General features: G+C 42.3%; 1 protein-coding gene across 7 annotated transcripts in view; it reads right to left on the bottom strand.

Moving 5' to 3' along the window:
- Positions 1–20,433, bottom strand: part of relch (RAB11 binding and LisH domain, coiled-coil and HEAT repeat containing) — an 85,412-nt gene that overhangs the window by 40,149 nt on the left and 24,830 nt on the right. For 4 of the 7 annotated variants that reach the window (XR_013932363.1, XM_080417716.1, XM_080417717.1 and 1 more), the window contains exons 10-17: positions 18,759–18,834; positions 18,025–18,120; positions 16,508–16,531; positions 5,698–5,810; positions 4,701–4,791; positions 2,940–3,011; positions 1,976–2,116; positions 202–366 (exon numbers count right to left, since the gene is read on the bottom strand). Coding sequence is in view for 6 of the 7 variants with exons in the window: in XM_080417716.1 (XP_080273842.1) it covers positions 202–366; positions 1,976–2,116; positions 2,940–3,011; positions 4,701–4,791; positions 5,698–5,810; positions 16,508–16,531; positions 18,025–18,120; positions 18,759–18,834 (778 nt within the window). In the remaining variant the exon portion in view is untranslated. The remainder of the gene's footprint in view (positions 1–201; positions 367–1,975; positions 2,117–2,939; positions 3,012–4,700; positions 4,792–5,697; positions 5,811–16,507; positions 16,532–18,024; positions 18,121–18,758; positions 18,835–20,433) is intronic. The other 3 variants (XM_080417719.1, XM_080417720.1, XM_080417721.1) reach the window with 1 other exon arrangement.

Raw genomic sequence — 20,433 nt, 5'->3', positions numbered from 1 at the left:
TTCCACATTCACAATCTCCGAATGCTATAGAGTCTGGAACTACACCCCCTGAAAGTATTTTTGAATTTCCATTTCTGATAAGCAGGAAGCTATATAGGCTTCAATTATTTTGATTTACATTAGGACAAATTACATTAGACGAAACGGAACCCCTAGATCACACACACGCACACAGCCACACACACACACACACACACTTACCATGAGCAGTTTGTCTATGCGTGCCAGCAGGGAGGGGATGAGCACAGTGTGCAGGGTTCCCAGTTCTGTGGTCCAGGCAGCGAAGGCAGGGATGAACACCTGGTGGATGGCACTGATCACCCGCTCCGATGGGTCTCCCAGAGACAGCAGCATCAGCTCGAAACCCTGCAGGACAGCAGTGTACAGGTGCAAATACTTAATTACAACTAATCAATTTACCCCATTAACTCATTTAGTGCCACTGGACGTAAAATACGTCCCAAAAAAAAAAAAAAAAAAAAAAAACTTGGTGCCGCGCTATGAGCTTGTACATCTGCTATTTTTGAATAGCCAAAGTATAAAATAATGATTTAAGTGGTTAAAAGAATTTGCAGTCTTTGGGTAAATTTGACAGGTTTGTTAGAACATCTGCCGGTCTGGCAGAGGGAGGAGCGCCTATATAGGCTTGATTAGAAGGTTTTCAGTCTGGTTCAACGCGTAACGGCTGTTGAACATGACATCGATGTTGTGAAGCAACGTTTTTTTTTAATCGTTGTGCAGCAGATAAACAGCAGATGGGTGTATGCTAGAGTTCTCAAATTCTGCCCGAAACCGACCCTACCCGACCCGACGTTTTCGGGCCGGGCCGAAAATGTACGCTAATTAGTCGGGCCGAGCCGAGGTTCTGTGAAAAAAGAAAAGAAAAAACTAGTACCCCCAAAAAAGAAATTTCAACTGCCCCTAGCGGCTGAATGGTAAGGCCGACGGAATTGGCAGTAGACACGTTGGATGCAGCTCAAAGTGAACTTTACTCGGGTACCTAGTTCGTCACCATCAGACTTTCCTAGCCAGTATAAAAAAAAAACAATGGCCAAAATGGCCAAAACTCAAATATCAACTTTTTCAGGGTTTTCAGGTTTTCGGGCATAAAATAATGGTAATTGTTCGGGCCGGGCCCTGTTCGGTAGGGCCCAGTTAGGGCCGGGTCTTAATTTTCAGGCTCGTTGAGACCTCTAGTGTATGCCTCACACTCTGTCCGTCCACACACAATCACACCTGCCAATCACCATTATTACACTGCCATTCACTTGTCAAATCTGGAAAGAATTTGTCAGGCCAAGTCCTAATCTGCGGCTTGTGAAACAGTGTGAAAGGAGCTCCCCCACACACACTAGCACTGCCGCTGTGTTTCATCAACAATTAGCACAATATGTAGAATTATGATGTTTGGTAGCCACAGCCAACCATGTGTCTCTTCTTATTTTTGTGCAATTTTACATTTTGGATTGAAAAAGCTGCTTCTAACCAGGGACAGGGGGTTGGGGGGGGGGAAATAATAGCTTCTGGCTAGAAACCATATGCAATGCCATGTGTCTCATGCATCTGTGACACGTAACAATGTCTTTTGTATTGTCCCTGACAATAAACAAAGACATAAATACATAACATACTAACTGCAGAGGCAGCCATGCACAGGACCCAGCCACAATCACTTAGGAGTTCAGTGCAGACAGTGCCAGGTGGAGCTGGGACGGAACCAACCAACAAATCATGCAACTCTAACACACACAAACACACACACACGTGTTGCGTTGTGAGCAATATCTATTTCTCAAATTCTGCAACACATGGGGGGATATTTGGTCCTCATAAAAAGGCCAATACATGCTCCTTTTGACGTCATTCAGAACATCTGAAGGAGCGCCTCCAGATGTCCTGACACTTCAAACTAGTTAACGTCCATACACCGGAAGTCTTTATTTGTATTACTACAGTACAAGTAACACACACAGACCTGGGAGTACTTGTCAGGGTCGTCTATGTAGCCCATGATGATGCCCAGACTTTTGACCACCGCCTCTCTGACCATGTCAGCCTTGTCCTCCGTCAGCATCTGTTGCAACATGGACAACACCAAGCTACTGCGGATCTCCTTCTGCACAGAGAGACAGATAGAGAGAGACGGAGAGAGAGAGAGAGACAGACGGAGACAGAGCGAGAGAGACAAAACAGGGAGAGAGACAGAGACAGCGAGACCGGGAAAGACATAAAGCATATGAGAGAGAGAGAGAGAGAAAGACAAGACAAGTGTGAGTGCATTATTCATTTTCAATCATTTATATGATTGATTACGTATACATCCGGTACATATTAGGACTGCACGATTCTTGCTAAAATGTGAATCACAATTTGTATCCCCAATAATTAATCACGATCCTCTCACACTATTCTTATTAGTAGTGCTGTACGTAAAGTACAGTACACTTGGCTAATCCTTGGCTAGTCCTTTGGGCGGGAACCCCTATTTGTAACTATACTTTTCAAGACGGGAACCCCCTTTGGAGTTCCTGTTGCTCTGTACAGTATATAGCAACATAATTTTTTTTGTAATCTTTGAATAAATATTTGAGGTTTTTCAGAAAACTTGGGTCAGGATTTAGAAGGTGTTTTTAGAAGCGGCCTCAGGTCTAAATGGGTTAAGTACAATACTAAGGTGGAGTACGGCCCATCCACACTTTGAGGCTTAAGCCTGATTATATTATTTTGTTGTATGACGGTGTTGCTCGCCAAACATAGCAGATACATACAATGCAACAGTAGTTGTGAGAAGGCATATATTAGCTCTCGTCTAGCATCTTTATCATAATCTTCACCAGCTACTAGGCCTACTACCCATAGAATTGAGGCGGTGATTCTCTTTTTCGATTACTCGTGCAGCCCCATTTTGTATATAAAAATGTACATAGTAAAGATCATACAGGCAGGTACGGTGCTAAGGCTCCACAAGACTCTGCCACCAACAACCTCCTCTCTGGGTACTTGTGGTTGATCTGAAACAGAGAGAGAGACAGAAACAGATGAAGTCAGGCATGAGAGCCATATTTTGTTACAGCCCAATATCAAAAAACATGTCCCAAAGGGCTCTACAAGCAATAATAAAGCTAAAATAAAACCAGTACTTTTATGCATACACATGCGTACAAATCACACACATGATAACAATGTAGGCAATTTGAGAAAAAAAAAGGAACATTGAAAAAAACATTGAGCTGGATTACTGTAACGTAGTTCTTGGTTCAGACTAGGTGATGTTAAATTCTGATGCGAAAAGGAGTGTTTTTAGTTTATTCTTGAATATGTTGACTGAGCTAGACTGTCGGTTGTGGATATTAGGGAGATGGTTCCAGAGACGAGGGGCTTGATAGGAGAAAGCTCTGCCACCTACTGTCGTTTTATTTGTGTTTGGGACGTTTAACAGACCGGCATCGTTGATCGTAGGGATCTAACTTTAGTATAGGCAGGGAGGGATGACACAATATAGGGTGGTGTTGTGTACGATTTTGCAGTGATGGAAACAGTGCTCACATTTTTTACTTGAGCAAAAGTATCAATACTGCAATGTAGATATACTGTTACAAGTAAATGTCTGGTATTCAAAATGAGTCAACCATATGGGGTGATACAGTACGATGAGACGCACACAGAAGGTCACACAAGGAGAAGAAGACAATAACAGCTATGGTACCATAAACACCATGCCGGTTGACCCTGTGGTAAAACCGCTATTTGTCTTCCTGGCCACAGATTCACAGACTCCTGACCAGACACAGCTGCTGTTGCTACACCAGCTGATTTGGAGGTCAGGGACAGTAGAGGCAATGAGGCCGTTCTTTTTGACGTTGCGACAGCCTGTTGCAACGATTTGAGTCGCTCTTTTTTTTTTGTAATCTATAACTTCAAGTCGTATTTACAGTTTCTGAACTTTTGGGTGGTGTTTCTGTGAGGAGAGGAAGAGTCATAATATTTGGTTCTGTATGGTGTTACAGTAGCTGTTACAGTAACAGTAACAGTGTGGAAAAGAAACGATCTACACCAGTGGTTCTCAAACAGTGGTCCGGGGACCACCAGTGGTCCTTGAGGGGGTTCCAGGTGGTCCCCAGCTAAATGATGGAGAGTTGGTAACCAAATGGACCCTTATTAGATCTTTAACTCTTGAGAGCGTAAAATGAAACCAAATGAACCCTTACGGGTCCATTTGGTTTCATTTTACGCTCTCAAGAGTTAAATTATTGTTAAACATCTGCATTACTTAATTAAATAATTGTTATTTTGATCAACATTTGCCTGTTATCTCTCCTATTGGTATCAACATCAATACAGCATGGAATTGTGGACAAAATCGTATCCAACCATAACAACATATTCAAAGTTTTGGGTAAATATCATCAAATGGTGGTCCGTGGCTCAAATGCCGAATAAATAATGGACCTTCATATGAAAAAGGTTGAAAACCACTGTTCTACACGATGCCTTTTTGCAAAGATGTATTTCCGTAGTGACATTTTGAGCACTAAGGCTCTTCCTCAAGAAGCAAAAGGAGAAAAGGGTGAAATCAGCTGGCACCCTGGGGCAGTGCAGGCGGGGCATCAAGGCCATATTTGTGGCCTTAGGGTACATCATTTCTTGAAGGGCATAAGGCCAAATTGAGGGGCAATGGTGGCCATGGCCCTGGTGAGTACCTGTTCCCAGCACTGTGGCAGCAGCTCAGCCTCCACCCGGGTGGGACCCACATGCCTGGCAAACGCCACGCAACCTGTCAAGATCATCTGTCTGTGGGAGTGGATGGAAATACACGCACACACGCGCACGCACACACACACATGCACGCACACATATGCACGCACACACATGCACGTATGCACGGATTGCACGCACGCACACATGCACGCACACGCACACACACAGCAGTTAGTAGACACTCTTATTGAGAGTGACAAAGTGCAACATCAAAGTAAACGGCATGGATCCTAGTTAACACATGGCAGGGTAAATGGTTACTTAAGTAGACCCTCACTCAAACCTAGCATCCGTCTAAACAACATGCTTAGCATGAAGTTATCAGGTAAATTGGCAACAACTAGTGACACAAGCAAGGAAATAAGGAGTGCTTATCATATTGACGTGTTATCAGTAAGGTCCTTTATGGAATTTGATGTGTTCATAAATTATGTGATGTGTCTTCTATGCATGGGTGGCCAACGCAGTTTCCCCGTTTGGGGAAGTTCTTCGCTTATCTCAGAGTGCGTCAGTTGCACTTGCATCAGCAAAGTGGCCCCTGACACTTTCTCTTTCTCACATTCCTCTTTATGTCCTCGTTTGCAGGCTATATACTGCATTCTTTGTGTATTGTGCACAGCACAATATTCAGAGCTAAATTAACACTGAGGATTTTCCTGTGTGTATCTATGTGTTGTGTATATATCATGTGTACTGTGCTAGGATGGCTGCGTTACAGAAATATTGAGCTGTCGGTGAAATTATGAATTTCCCTTTGGAATAAAAATCAATTTTCTCATATTGCATCAGTACTAAAATAATGATTTTAGGTGGGGATGGACATTCTTGTGTCGATGAGATACAATTCTGTCTCATGGACAGACACACGCAGGCACGCGAGTGCAGGCACGCGAGCGCACGCACACACACACACACACACACACACACACACACACACACCTCTGCTCGTCGTCTGGTCTCTTAATGAGGTTGAACAGTATGTGTAGGAGCTGGTCTCTCTCTTTAGGTTCTGGATGAAGACAGGCCGTGCACAGGATGAGGGGAATCAACTCCTACAAGACAGACAGACAGACACACACAGAGAGAGAGACAGACAGACAGACACACACAGAGAGAGAGAGAGACAGACAGACAGACAGACACACACAGAGAGAGAGAGAGAGAGAGAGAGAGAGAGAGAGAGAGAGAGAGAGAGAGAGAGAGAGAGAGAGAGAGAGAGACAGACAGACAGACAGACAGACAGACAGACAGACAGACAGACAGACACACACAGAGAGAGAGAGAGAGAGAGAGAGAGAGAGAGAGAGAGAGAGAGAGAGAGAGACAGACAGAGAGAGTGCAACACAAAAGGCACCAGGTTGGATTAATGTGTATTAGCGGAATGTTACAGTAACAGCAAGGAGAGGGTGGTGTCAGCAGAGGTCATAGGTCAAGCCTAACCCTTCGCATCTATGGAGTAAAACGGAAGAGAGGCGATCACAGGGGTTTTCAAACAATAGAGGGACAAGTGCTAGAGCAGTGGTTCTCAACGTGGGGTCCAGGGACCCTCAGGGTTTCTCGAGGGGGTTCCAAATTGACCCTTGACCCTTAACCCATTAAGAACGGGAACTCATCTGTGTGTCATTTTTAGATTTCTTCGGGCTATTTTCTTTAAAATCGTGAAATTTTTGCAAATCTTTAAATATATATATATATTAAAGCGAACATTTGTCAAATATTTTGTTCCAGGGACCTCCAGAAACAACGATTTCAGTTGCAAATGTTTGCTTAAAAAATATATATATATTCAAATATTTTCAAAATCTTAAAAGAAATAAGCAGATCTACAAGCTCATAGCGCAGCACTCGGTGCCGCACTATGAGCTTGTAGATTTGCTATTTTTGAATAGCCCAAGAAATCTAAAATGGCAGAGATGCGTCCCCGGACTGAATGGGTTAAGGCCAATACATGCTCCTTCCGAAGTCGAACAGGCTTTCAGAACTATACATTCGGAGATTCAGGACATCTGGGGGTGCACAAGTTCTGAGAAAAAGAATGAGACCGCCCATCAGAAGTTCTGAACGACAATTTGTAGTTATTTCAAAGTTCCGTTGTCGGAAGGAGTATGGACCGGGCTTTACAGGTCTGTAACCCTGAGAGCATTCAAACGGAACCAAATGTTTGGTTCTGTTTGAATGCTCTCAGACCTTGAAATTTAAAGAGTTTTGACAACCACTGTGCTAGACAAGTGCTACACGAAAGGGGGGATAAGTCCACACACAGGGGGCGCTAATAATCAGAACGTTGACAGAGGAGACGTGCAAGATGCTTTATGGGTATACCTTGTTGATGCTACTGTAGACCTCAATCAGGCTGGCTAAATCACTGTCACTTCTTAAAACATGGATCCATCAAAAGGATTTCTTTTAATTGTTTGATTCTCCCTTATATGTTTTATTTCGTATACACTTTATTTATTTTTTACTAATGGCCTCAATATGCCTGATGATAGTCTTAATGTTTTCATTTCACACTGCATCTTTTGTAAACTAGAGAGAGGGACGGGCCGCTACGCAGACCTCACATCTAGAATTCGTACCGCCGATCCGACTGATAAATGGAGATCTCTTTATCTGTCAGTCCTTGTCCCTTTTATTCCCATATATGGAGATCTCTGTATCTGTCAGTCCTTGTCCCTTTGGCCCCCATTTTGCCACCCGGCATGCCCCCTTTTGTGCCCATATATGGAGCTGACTGATTTTTTGCACCTGATGCCATGACGACACATTGAGGTTAGGTAACACACTCCATATTTGGGCGTAGCAGCATTGGGAACTCCTTATATGGTTATGGCTGAGTCATGGTGACATGATCGTGATGTCAGGGCTCCGTCTGCCCAGCGGCCGGCCGGCGGGTGGGCAGACGGACCTCCCTTAGGCCAATTTTAATATAAAGGATGTTTTTGTTGTGTTGAATTAATTTGTTTTTATGTAAAGCACTTTGTTTAGATATGGGCTTGACAGATAGTTTATTATTATTTAAAATGATTAACAAAACCCACAAGTACATGTAGATATGGAGGAGAAACTCACACAGGCACCCATATACATACAGTATTTAGCACACACACACACACACACACACACACACACACACACACACACACACACACACACACACACACACACACACACACACACACACACACACACACACACACACACACACACACACACACACACACACACACACACACACACACACACACACACACACACACACACACACACACACACACACACACACACAGTCCTTATCCACCAGTTCCCCGGCAGCTAAAACCCTCTAGTCAAGAGTTCAGCTACAGTTCACAGAGAGAGAGGGAGGGGGGAGAAGGGGGGTTCAGCAGCTCTTGATACAGGGGCCTCCACGGCCAAGCTGTGGTCAGAGCCACATTCCCCGCCCCACACACCCAAATTAGAGAGCACACATCGAGTTAAAAATATCATATATTTTTCAAACAAACCTTGGCTTTTTTTTTTCAGGGGAAGATATAATATCTCCCTGCCAAGCACTAGCGAGAGCAGCGAAACCCCACAACGTGCAGAACGGCACGGCCAGAGCGACAGACAAGACAGACAGACGTGGACACAGTCTTAGCCCATTAAAACTCGGAACGCATCTCTGTGTAACCACTTAAACCATTATTTTATACTTTGGCAATTCAAAAATAGCAGATATACAAGCTCATAGCGTGGAAGAATCGAGAGAGAAAAATCGATTTGTGCAAATCATTGAATATATATATATTTTTAAAGCAAACATTTTTAATTCAAATGTTTGCTTAAAAATATATATACCGTAATTTTCGCACTATAAGCCGCACCTGAATATAAGCCGCAGCAGCTAAATTGAATGATTTGTACATATATAAGCCGCACTGGACTATAAGCCGCAGGTGTAAAATCCATAGATTTAGGAGGTCCCCTAGTGGCCGTTAGCTGTAAAAATCCATAGATAAGCCGCACCGTTATATAAGCCGCAGGGTCGAAAAATGGGAAAAAAGCCGTGGCTTATAGTCCGAAATTTACGGTATATTCAATGATTTGCAAAATGTTTCATGACATAATTTTTTTTTGCAGATCTACAAGCTCGGTGCCGTGCCGTGCTATGAGCTTGTATATCTGCTATTTTTGAATAGCCAAAGTATAAGATAATGGTTAAAGTGGTTAAAATCTAAAATGACGGACGCTTTCCCGGTCTTAATGGGTTAAAGATAGGACGTGGTGATGAGTCACTGGCTCACGGCCCTTGTTACAGTCGGTTTTGTCTTAAGCCTGTCTTAAGCCTGTCTTAAGTCTCTGGCAATTCAAAAAAGCCTTAAAAATGTAATGGCAGAGGGGGTCATGCAAAGTGGTTTCCGAGCACGCTTCAGCGCGGGCGAAACCGGTCCCCGCAGTGAACGACACGCGACCACAGCCTGTAAAAGTATCCCCAATTCAACCGTAATCTTACACGTCGCGTTCAATCATCGTCTGTCTGGGAACCTCGGGAGAAAACTCGCAGCCCTCATGTAAAAAGGCCGAGCTAGCTCCGGAGACTCGCCGCCGAGTATGCCGACCCGGGTTAAGTAAATAAATAAATATATTAGAACCAGGGAAAACACACACACACACACACACACACACACACACACACACCTAAAAAGCTGCTACACTGCCCCGGTCGTCTCCCAGATCTATTCCTAGTGCGAGTTTCTCCTAGTGTTGCTGATGTGAGGAGTTCCTTCAGAGGGCTCTCTCTCCTCGGGTTTGAACCTCGGAGTGGCGCTGCGTCAACATTGTGGCCAGGTGGAGTGGACAGGCTGACGCCAGGGCCGAAAGGCCAGCTCACAACGCCACACTACTAGAAGCAGAATTCCTCTGTATTTACACCATGCAGTGTTTCTTAAATCATTTATGTATTTGACCATGCACGGACCCCTCCCATCTCAAAGGGATTTTGTGCCAGCCCAGGTACGGCCATTAAAATTTGTGTAAAAAAATATCTATTTTTATGGGGGTCCGTAGTCTAATGCATACCAAACTGAGGGGTCCTTGAAATCGTTTGAGAACCACTGCCGTAATACCACCCATATTCTAACCACTCGCCACACATGCACACGCACGCTCACACTTGATCTTTTTTAGATGCGATTTCTTTATGTTGACTCTTGACCAGTTTTTTGTACATTTTGTGAGTTATGCATTTCAGACTAAATAAAAAGTAATTTTACTTTCACATACTTGTATTTATTATATTAATCTATACAGTATGGGACGGGTTGTTGAGGTAAGCCATTTTTGGCTAAGCCATTGAGGCCTATACCCTCAACAATATATTGGCATGTATGATTTACATACACAGATCAAATCAGTGACTGCCATCTGTCACAGCTCATTTATACTGTCGCGTGCCAAAAGTAGCTGAAACTACAAGCTCACAACTTGTAGATCGGCTGCTTTCGTGCGCAACACTGTCATGCCAGGAAGCATAAACCAGGCTTTCAGTGTCCATGTTCAGAGGTTACATTTTGTTGTTGAATGGCTGTTTCTCTTTCATGTCCCAAGGGCTTGTTTTGGCTCAGCACAACTAGAGACACTTCAATGGGGTATTATTATGTACTCCAAAAGGACACTACCTAACAGCAGGGAAGCTTGAAGACAAACATCCCAATGTTTAGGGGGGGAAAAGAAAGCTATTTTTGCCTATAAGCTAAGTAAAACAAACTTCTAGGGTTTGGGTCATGAAGCAGGCTGTATAACCGCAGCACTCCGCTCATAATGTAGGTTATTGTATGGTTCTATAATACCCTGCTTATGTATCAGACCCTCCAGAAAAACGTGATTATGCTATTATAATAATTATGCGCATAATCACATATTATGCGAATACTTTTTTTTCCAAAAAGGTTCGCATCGCATCACTTAATATTTTTAAAACCCCCGCATATTTCATTGCAAAATCAAGGATTTTTCTGGAGGGTCTAATTTATGGTCATTTTCTTCATTTCATTCTCCTTAGGAAGAGAGGAAAAGCCTAGTTTATCTTAGTTGTGCATCTTTTTTATTTTGTGACACGCAGATCAGATTTAAAGGGGAAATCCACCCATTTTCAATATTTAACTATGTCATTAATATAGCATAAAGGAGTTGTGTGGAAATAAGAAAAAATTAAAAAAAAAATTAACATTGCAAAAAAATGTAACATTGCAAAAAAATTAACATTGCAAATTACACCATGATGAGTCATCACAGTGTAATTTGCAATGTTAATTTTTTTGCAATGTTAAATTTTTTTGCAATGTTAATTTTTTTTTTAATTTTTTCTTATTTCCACACAACTCCTTTATGCTATATTAATGACATAGTTAAATATTGAAAATGGGTGGATTTCCCCTTTAACAGTGGGGACTGTAGATCTGCTATTTTTGAATAGCCAAGGAAATCTTTAAATGACACAGATACGTTCCCGGTCTCAATGGGTTAAGAGATTGCCTGATTATCTTAACGGCTTGTTAACATAGTATCATTTATTTATTTGTTGGCGAATGTTGTGCATCATGTCTAGTTCTGGAAATCGCAGATCTACAAGCTCAGCTTGTGGCATGGAAACTGCTCTGCTGCAGACAGCAAGGCTGTGCAGCGGGTGGTGAAGTCTGCAGGAAATCACTGCAAGCAGCCTACTGTAGGCTCCCTGACATTGATTTACACCAGCAGGAGCAGGACATAAAGCCCACTAACATCATGGACATCAAGGGCAGCAGCCACCCTGCACATGGACTGTTTGTATTCTGGCAGGAGGCTGTGTACTCTACTGTACTATACTGTACTGTACTGTTAGGGCCACAACCGCCAGGCGTAAGAACACCATGAGCCTCGTTAACTCTGAGACCTTGAACTTGTGAGGTCAGTGGTGAAAACTAAGTACATTTACTCAATACTGTACTTTTTTACAATACAATTTTTTACAGTACAATTTTGAGGTACTTTAACTTTACTGGTGTATTTCAGTACTTTTACGCCACTAAATCTCAGGGTCAAATATTGTACTTTTTACTTTTGCACTACAATTATTTAAAAACTTTAGTTCCTAGTTACTTTGTAGATTTTGATTATTTATTATTATTACAAAACATACATACACAACTTCAGCCCTATATACATTTAAGCCATTTGAAAATGGCAGATCTACAAGCTCACAATGCGTCGCTTTAATACATTTTGATACCTTTTACTCAAGTACATTTTGAATTCCGACCTTTTACTTGTAACAGAGTATTTCTACATTGCAGTATTGATACTTTTACTTAAGTAAAAACACAATTGAGTACTTCCACCACTGCTTGTGATCACTGCACCTGTGAACCGCGAGAGTGCTACTCCTGACCACAAATAAATTGTGAAATTGTGTAAATAGTCTGTACATTGAAACTATACACACTATATGATGCGAGGTCTACAAATGAACCTGGCTAGTCTAAATAACATGCTATCTAAATTACATTTTAGCCTTTGCATAAGCCTGCAAGGTCGTCAAGGCTAGGGCAAGTGCTACGGGCTAAGGTGGAGTCTGAAGATGTGAGTCTTCAGATTACGGCAGAAGATTGGGAGTTTTCAGTTTGTGCTGTTAGTGGGCATGTGCAAATGCTTACATTGGCACTACAGAGTTATGTATGCTTAGAATTTGATTTAGTGTATATGTTGTATTTTATCGTTCATGACCGGGACTCATTTTGTTCCTACTTATTGGTATGAAATTACAATAAAACTTGTTTGAACCTTGAGCTTGCTTGAGCTGCTATTTCTGGTGCACAGCACTAGCACACGACTTATATACAGTACGTACATCAAGCTTTAGCCTCAAGTCATCTCAGTTTCAGTCACACTCCAGACAGAGTCATTTCAATAAGTACCAACAGTAGAGGATTCCTGGAATCCATAATCTGATCCACTGATAACAGCCTGGATAAACATATGGTATTTGTCCAGTGTGTTATCAGTTGGCATGTCACCGTTACACGGGAAAAGGGAAGTGGATCATGGATGGTCATATTTACTCTAGGAAGAAACCATCACTGTATAGGCTTTTTGAAAAGGTCGGTTGGCCATGAGGAGGGAACTGCACTGTTTTGATCTACAAAGACTTGCTTAAGAGATTGCCTGATTATCTTAACGGCTTGTTAACATGTATAGTTTGTAATCAGCATACGCGTTCACGAGATTACTTGGGTTTTAAACGTCCCCACTGTTAAATCTGATCTGGGTAAGATCGCCTTTCTTTACTATGCCCCAAACATGTGGAACTGTCTAAAATCTGTTTTAGAATTTGAGAATTAAATTTCACTCCATCGCTTTTAACTGCTTGACAATAATACCTTGAAATCTGTCTGCACTTGTGCAATCTGTAATGTTTGTGTTATATGTTTGCTGTAATCAGGGCGCCATAGGTGGGGAAAAAAATACTACCTCTACACGCTGTGTATTAAACACAATAAAAGGATGCTACTTCTAATGAAACCTGTACAAATTGTGTATTAAATACTATACAATACAATTAAATACTACTTCTAATTAATCCGGTACACTGTATAAAATACATCACATATAAATACAAAACAATACAATTATAGCTACCAGAGGTATCGCCAAAAAGAGTACTAGGTAAGTAGTAAGTTACGCAGTAAGACTTAAACTTGTCTCTACCACTGCGCTCTGACCACTCTGGTCAGAGCGTTAAACCATAACGTGGAGGGTCGCACTCAGAAATAAGTCTGGATAGGATAGCCGAAACGACACCTTGAGGCATATAGAACTATAATACAAAATAAGATTGACTTTTATTTCTGGGGACCCACCACGTTATGATTTATTAAACAGTAAGACTTTAAATGCAATCAAATTATCTCTATCTTTCTAAGGAATTCTCTACACACACAAACAAACAAAAGAAAAGGTCTTGGAAATGTACCCATCTCCTAGGTGTGCACGAGTGCACATGTTCTGTATAAATGTTCTGTATAAAACTAATTGCTTCACTGTACAAAAAACAATGACACTAAAACAAAAGGCTAATTTGCGCACTACCACATAAAACAGAAAATGTGGGACGTTTTTCCAAAGATGTTAAGCAACAGTAGGCTAGGAAAACAGACAATCTATCTATTATGAATACACTTCTCGCCAAGAAACAGAACAGAATGTTAAATAGGGATAATATACCGTATACTGTCTATTATCTAATGATTAGCAGGCTGTTATGAGGGCCAGGTGGCAAGCAGACATTTAGTGCTTTACTGGGCTGTTGGTCTTTCAAGTCAAACTGCCTTTGTTCTCAAGGTCGTGTCACATTCACAAAGCTCGAGTTGAACTTGGTTGCCTGCCAGAGTTGTGCACAGGAAATAGCCGATCTACCAGCTCACAACACGCCACAACGCAGCCCGTTGTGAGCTTGTAGATTGGCTATTTTTGGTGCGCAAAACAGTAGAAATCCTTAAGGTGTGTCTCCAAGCTCGGTTTGGCTGTCCAGTTTGTGTGTGTGTGTGTGTGTGTGTGTGTGTGTGTGTGTGTGTGTGTGTGTGTGTGTGTGTGTGTGTGTGTGCGCGTGCGCTGCCCGCATGGCTGATGAGTGTAATGGACACAGTACAAAGTCCTCGTCACTCAACAGGATCGCCGGTATCTAAGTATTCTTTCTTTTCTTTCTTTTTTTCAGTTTGTTTTTCCTAGATTTTGGACGCGGGCCAAGACTTCCATAACTGTCAGTCGATCATTCAAAAGACGTCGCCATGGTGATATGCAAAGCAGAGCCTGGCCGCACTAACCCCCCCCTCCCCTCCCCCCACACAAACACACCTTTCTCCGTCTTTGCGTGCATAATTCTAGGTTTAGGTGCCTTTGCACTCACACATGACTATAAGCACCTGTGCAGGTGTGTCTAGAGGCTATAGTTTGAGGGAAGTGACAGTGAATTTCTGCCAGTGGTGTGAAAGAAGTACTTGGATGTTTTAGTTAAAAGCAAAAGACAAGTAGCAATGCCACGATATAAAATAATACCCTGTTTTTGTACTCAAAATGTTACTTTAAGTTATTGCGATATCACGACAACAACAATATTGTTAACACACACACACACACACACACACACACACACACACACACACACACACACACACACACACACACACACACACACACACACACACACACACACACACACACACACACACACACACACACAGTTGATTAACATTTCATAAGGTTATTGGGATTCGCATAACATTGGTGTTCCATAACAAAGGTTTATCTGGAAAGATCCTTAAAAACTGAGTGTTTACTTTGTGAAATTAATTTGAATTAATTTAAACTGCTGTTTGTGTTATTATGAGTGCATTCCACACAGAACGCAAATATTATAGTGCAACAATCAAGCAACATTTATTTATTTAAAAAATGTCCACCGCTAATAAACTGAGAGATCACTGATGCATTTTCGTGTCGTTTATTCCAGTGGTTCTCAAAGTGGAGTTTCGGGACCCCCAGGGGTCCTTTTGAGGGGGTTTCAGGGGGTCCCCATAATAATACAGCATTGTGATTTAACCACTTTAACCCCTATGTACATCAGTGATTTGAAAATATCTGATCTACAAGCCCACAATGCATTGCGATGTTTGAGATGGTTTAATAATCACACTCCCTGTGTGTATAATGACCTTTAGACCTATCACTGCACTGGACTCATCTTCAATTAAACTCACTCAACCAATTAGATACAAATGATTAGGAAAGACAGCCAATGAGAAGAGGAGCAGAACAGAATGGGACGCTACCATGTAAGGACAGGACAGGACAGGGTGAGAGAACACACGGGTTGAGATGTTAACCCGTTCAATCTGGGAACGCATCTGTCTCATTTTAGATGTATTTGGCTATTCAAAAATAGAAGATATACAAGCTCATAGCGCGGCACTCGGTGCCGCGCTATGAGCTTGTAGATCTGCATTTTTTTTTTTTAAATCGAGAACATTTGTCAAATATTTAGTTTCAGGTTCCTCCAAAAGCAAAGATTTGAGTTACAAATGCTCGCTTTAAAAAATATATATTCAAAGATTTGCACAGGTGTTCAAGATCTTTCTAAAATTGCAGATCTACAAACTCATAGCGTTCACGGATTGAATGGGTTAAAATAAACCCACTGCACATTACAGGCTCCTGCATAGTACTGCAGGCCTTGACTGTGCATGTGTGTAATTTCACAGTTTCTGAAATACTATGATGTATAATTATCGCTGTCGGGCAGCCTTTTAGGTTGTTTTCTTTTCTTGTATATTAATGCCCTACTTCGTCTTACAAGAATGGCGCGCAAAAAGTTGCCAAAACAGCCCATGTACAAAGCTCACAACGCATCGCGATGCGACGTCTTGTCAGCTTGTAGATCAGCTATTTTCCACTATTTTGGAAACCGTTTTGGGAAGTGACAGTGGTTATAGTCTGCTGTGGGTTTAATACATATTTAACCACTATTAACAAGAGATTGTGAGTAAATAATGACTACATTGGATCCATTGCAACAGAGGATCTATTTTTTTCTTCCATTTCCCACAATATGATATAAATATGATAATGTAATAATATAATATAATAACAGTCATAACCAGTAGGAGGGGGGGGCCTGTGTGTTTTGTGGGTTAGGGTGAACAGAACACATGCAGATGAGAGAGCGTGAGAGACTCACCTGACACAGGTGTGCAACCATTCTCTAACGGAGCAGAGAGGCATGCACCAGAGCCACACAATGAGACAGACAGGAGAAAAACAAAAACAACAAGACAGGGTCTAATGACGGCGTGGCATCCAGTGTCCAAGTTCTTAAAGTCATACGGATGACAGCAAACACAACGAGGGACACACTTTGGAGCATCTCTGATCAAATGCAAGCCTCTTTATTGATTTAAGCTGGGCAATTAACCGAAAATATGGGTCCGTTTGGTTCCATTTGTACACTGAAAATAACACTATAACGACTTTACAGTGCCGATTGGAATCCCAGAGTTAAAGATTGTTATCAATATGGGGGGGTTTGGTGCATATCAAACTCGGGGGGTCCTTGAAATTAAAAGGGTGTCCTAGACGGCTGACCCCTGTGGTGCCACGCCGTGAAAACCCAGTGAGAGCGTCAGGACAGAAAGAAAAGTGAAAAGAGTGGAACACAATAAACAGGAGAAGAGGGGGAGGAGGAGAGATGGCTGGCGAAGAAAAAACAAACAAAGAAAACAAGGGCTGTCGAAAGACTATAGATACACGCGTCCCATGTCTGTACAACACTGGTCTGGTGACATGGCATTAGCAGGAGAAAGTATTAATAAAAGCATAAGAAGAGTAATTAAGGCCAATACATGCTCCTTCCAATGTCGGAAAATCTTCCGATTTGGACAGGCTTTCTGAACTATAGTTCATCTGGGGGCGCATGAGTTCAGAGAAAAAAGTTCTTCTGAGACCGGCCATCAGAAATTCTGAATTAGTGATGGGTCGTTCATGATCAACTCGTAGTTCATTGCCATGAACAGGAACGAACTAGTTCACTTCCTGAAACTGCTACGTTCACGCTTTCGTTCATGCCCCGGACGGGACACAGGATGGGAGGGCGGGCTGTTCCCGTGACAGACAGACAGCGGTGTGGTTGAGTTTTCTTTCACTAGACAATAGCGCTACTGAACGAATCATTTGAACAGATCATTGCCGGTAAAAAAAAATGTTCGTTCACTGAAATGAACGTTTTTTCCCCCCCCCAACACTATTCTGAATGACGTCAATTTGTGGTTATGTCACCTCCCTTTCCCAAGAAAAGTTTGGACGTCGGACGGGACATGTATTGGGATTTAGCATTATTCATTACTATACAAGCTGTTACAAAAGTGGGAGGCTGTTGATCACAGAGACAGACCAATACAGAACTGAACACAAATGACCTGAAATGACTTGATTTGGATGGGAAATAGGAAGTGCCAACGCTTAGCGTGTGCATCTATAATGACAGAAGCAAGAAGAAGCTTGTGATGATGATGATGATGGGACAGGGTGAGGAGAGAGGAGGAGAGATGGCAGAGAGGAGAGGGTGAGGGTGGGTGGGTTTACCTCTTGCTTTGTCGAGGAGGACATTGGGGAGGAGAGGAGAGGAGAGGAGAGGAGAGGAGAGGAGAGGAGAGGAGAGGAGAGGAGAGGAGAGGAGAGGAGAGGAGAGGATGGGTTTACCTCTCGTTTGGCGAGGAGGACGTTGGGGACGATGTGAGGGAGACAGCGTCCCAGCATCAACATGACACTCTCCTCGCTGTCTGCTATACGAGACACCTGGAGGAGAGATTATACACATCGTTACAGGAAACCTTGTATGTCCAAAATTGTTAAGAAAAAAGAGCCTGTGTTTCCAAAGTAGTCACAAGCTCTTGTATAATACTTTTTTATTGGTTCTTCAATATTTATAAAACTTACACACATACTTAACCACGTTCACAGTTCACAGACTTTTCAAAAAGAGCAAATTTGCAGATCTACAAGCTCACAATTTTATAGTCTTTGGTCTGACCCGGACGGGGGTCAAACCCCGACCTCCCAGTCTCAGGGCGGACACTGTAACCACAAGGCCACTGAGCTGGTATATAAAAGCAATACCACACACTTAAATGAGCACAAAGTGTACATCACATGGCATAAACAGTTATGCATGGGTGTGTATGTTTATTATGTGCAAACTGTGTGCCGCGTTCACACATCTCTGTCGGGTGGAAACATAATTATGTCCAAAACTGAATTCAAAAATAGATAATATGATCAAGTAGGGCATTCATTTACGATTTAAAATAGGAGATAAGAGGTTTCTGCCCGACAGCAACGATGTGTATGTGTGAGGGTGTGAGGGTGTGTGTGTGTGGGTGTGTGTGTGTGTGTGTGTGTGTGTGTGTGTGTGTGTGTGTGTGTGTGTGACTGACCTCAGCTCCCAGCCGGCTGTCAGAGGACATTCTGCAGAAGGACAGCAGAGCCTGTTGGAAGGCCGGGGACAGCTTCCTGGACACACCACAAAAACAACAGGGTCACAGAACCAGTCATGAAAAAACGTCTGTCGCTCACTCTCTGTTCACACAACTAGGGTTGGGATCTGTTATTTTAGGATTTTAACGATTCCGTTTTCTTAACGGTCCCATTCCTTAACCCATTAAGACCTGAGGCGATTCTTTAAAATGTTTTCTAAATCCTTACAGTTTAAAAAAAAAACAATAAAAAAACAAGATTTTTCAAAAATAGCAGATCTACAAGCTCATAGCGCGGCACTCAGAAATCTAAAGTGACAGATGCGTTCCAGGTCTTAATGGGTTGACGGTTCCCTTTGACGATTCCTATATTTAATTATATGTTATGAACACATATTCAATCATACATAAAGTATTGCATACATATTATTGTAGTGGTTCTCAAAGTGAGGTCCCGGGACCCTCTGGGTTACTTGAAGGGGTTCCAAATGGACCGTTATAGGTCCATTTGATTCCATTTGTACACTCTCAAAAGTTATGGTGGTCCTTGAAATACATTTTTTTTTAAGTTTGAGAACCACCTGTGTAATTGTACAGCAGACGTGAAGTCCACATAGCAGCTCTGACAGTGTGGAAAAAAATGGTTCCAGAAACGGTTCCAAACGTGATGGAACCGATTCCTCAATGTTTTGGCTTTGGTTCCGGATCCCAGCCCTTACCTGCAAGTTCTAAACATTCATGTTTATTTCAGTGTGATGTTGAACATCTACCATGTAGGCACACACTCTTATCCACAGTGACTTGCAAAGTGTAAAGGGCTAATTCAGACTGCTGCCATTTTTCTCCACATGGTTCTACTGCTTAATTCACGTCGTAATAACTTAATATATACTTAATTTATCCAATTCCCGGCTGGGTCTTACCAAAGACTATAAACTTTTTAGCCAATGCCTCCCTGCTTGCCATTCAGCATCAAGGGTTGGATTTGGGGGTAAGTCCCTGTGAGTGTGACATACTAGCATCATGTCCAGGGGAAGTACTAGTAGTACATCATGTGACATACTAGTGTCCAGGGGGTGTACTTGTGCATCATGTGACATACTAGCATCATGACCAGGGAGTGTAGCTGTACATCAAGCTAACTTGGGAGGCTGCTTACGGGTGATTTGGGGTTGTGCATCACCCTGCACCGGTTTATTGTCAATAAGTTAACGGGCATACCACATATGGGCTCTAATCCAGCCTGACAGTGAGTCGTGGGTTCGATTCCCATGCCCGACAGCTGCGTGTCACTCCCCGTCTCTCTCCAAATAGAGGCAGAAAAGCCCCTAAAAATATCTTAAAGAATAATGACTGCCTTGCTGTTCATTATGCCTTACGTGTCATATAACTGATGAATCCTGTGAGAATCTAGAGCAGGACCACTAAAATGTAAACACAGTGCTCCAGGGTTCAAGAATTTTAAAAGGCAGCTGGCACCACCTAGTGGCGATTGACAGCAATTACAGACAACTTTAGGCAGTGATGTGTAATTTATAGTGTTTGCGCTCTCCATTTAAAGCACCCCACAGTGTGTCCAAACCAAAGCATGCTATAAGCTCAAGCACCAGGTGGTTTTCAAACTTTTTAATTTAGT

The sequence above is a fragment of the Gymnoscopelus braueri genome (genome assembly GCF_963280865.1).
Source record: "Gymnoscopelus braueri genome assembly, chromosome: 21".
Lineage (NCBI taxonomy): Eukaryota > Metazoa > Chordata > Actinopteri > Myctophiformes > Myctophidae > Gymnoscopelus > Gymnoscopelus braueri.
The sequence above is the reverse complement of the archived record's forward strand: the minus strand, read 5'-3'. Positions and strand labels throughout refer to the sequence as shown.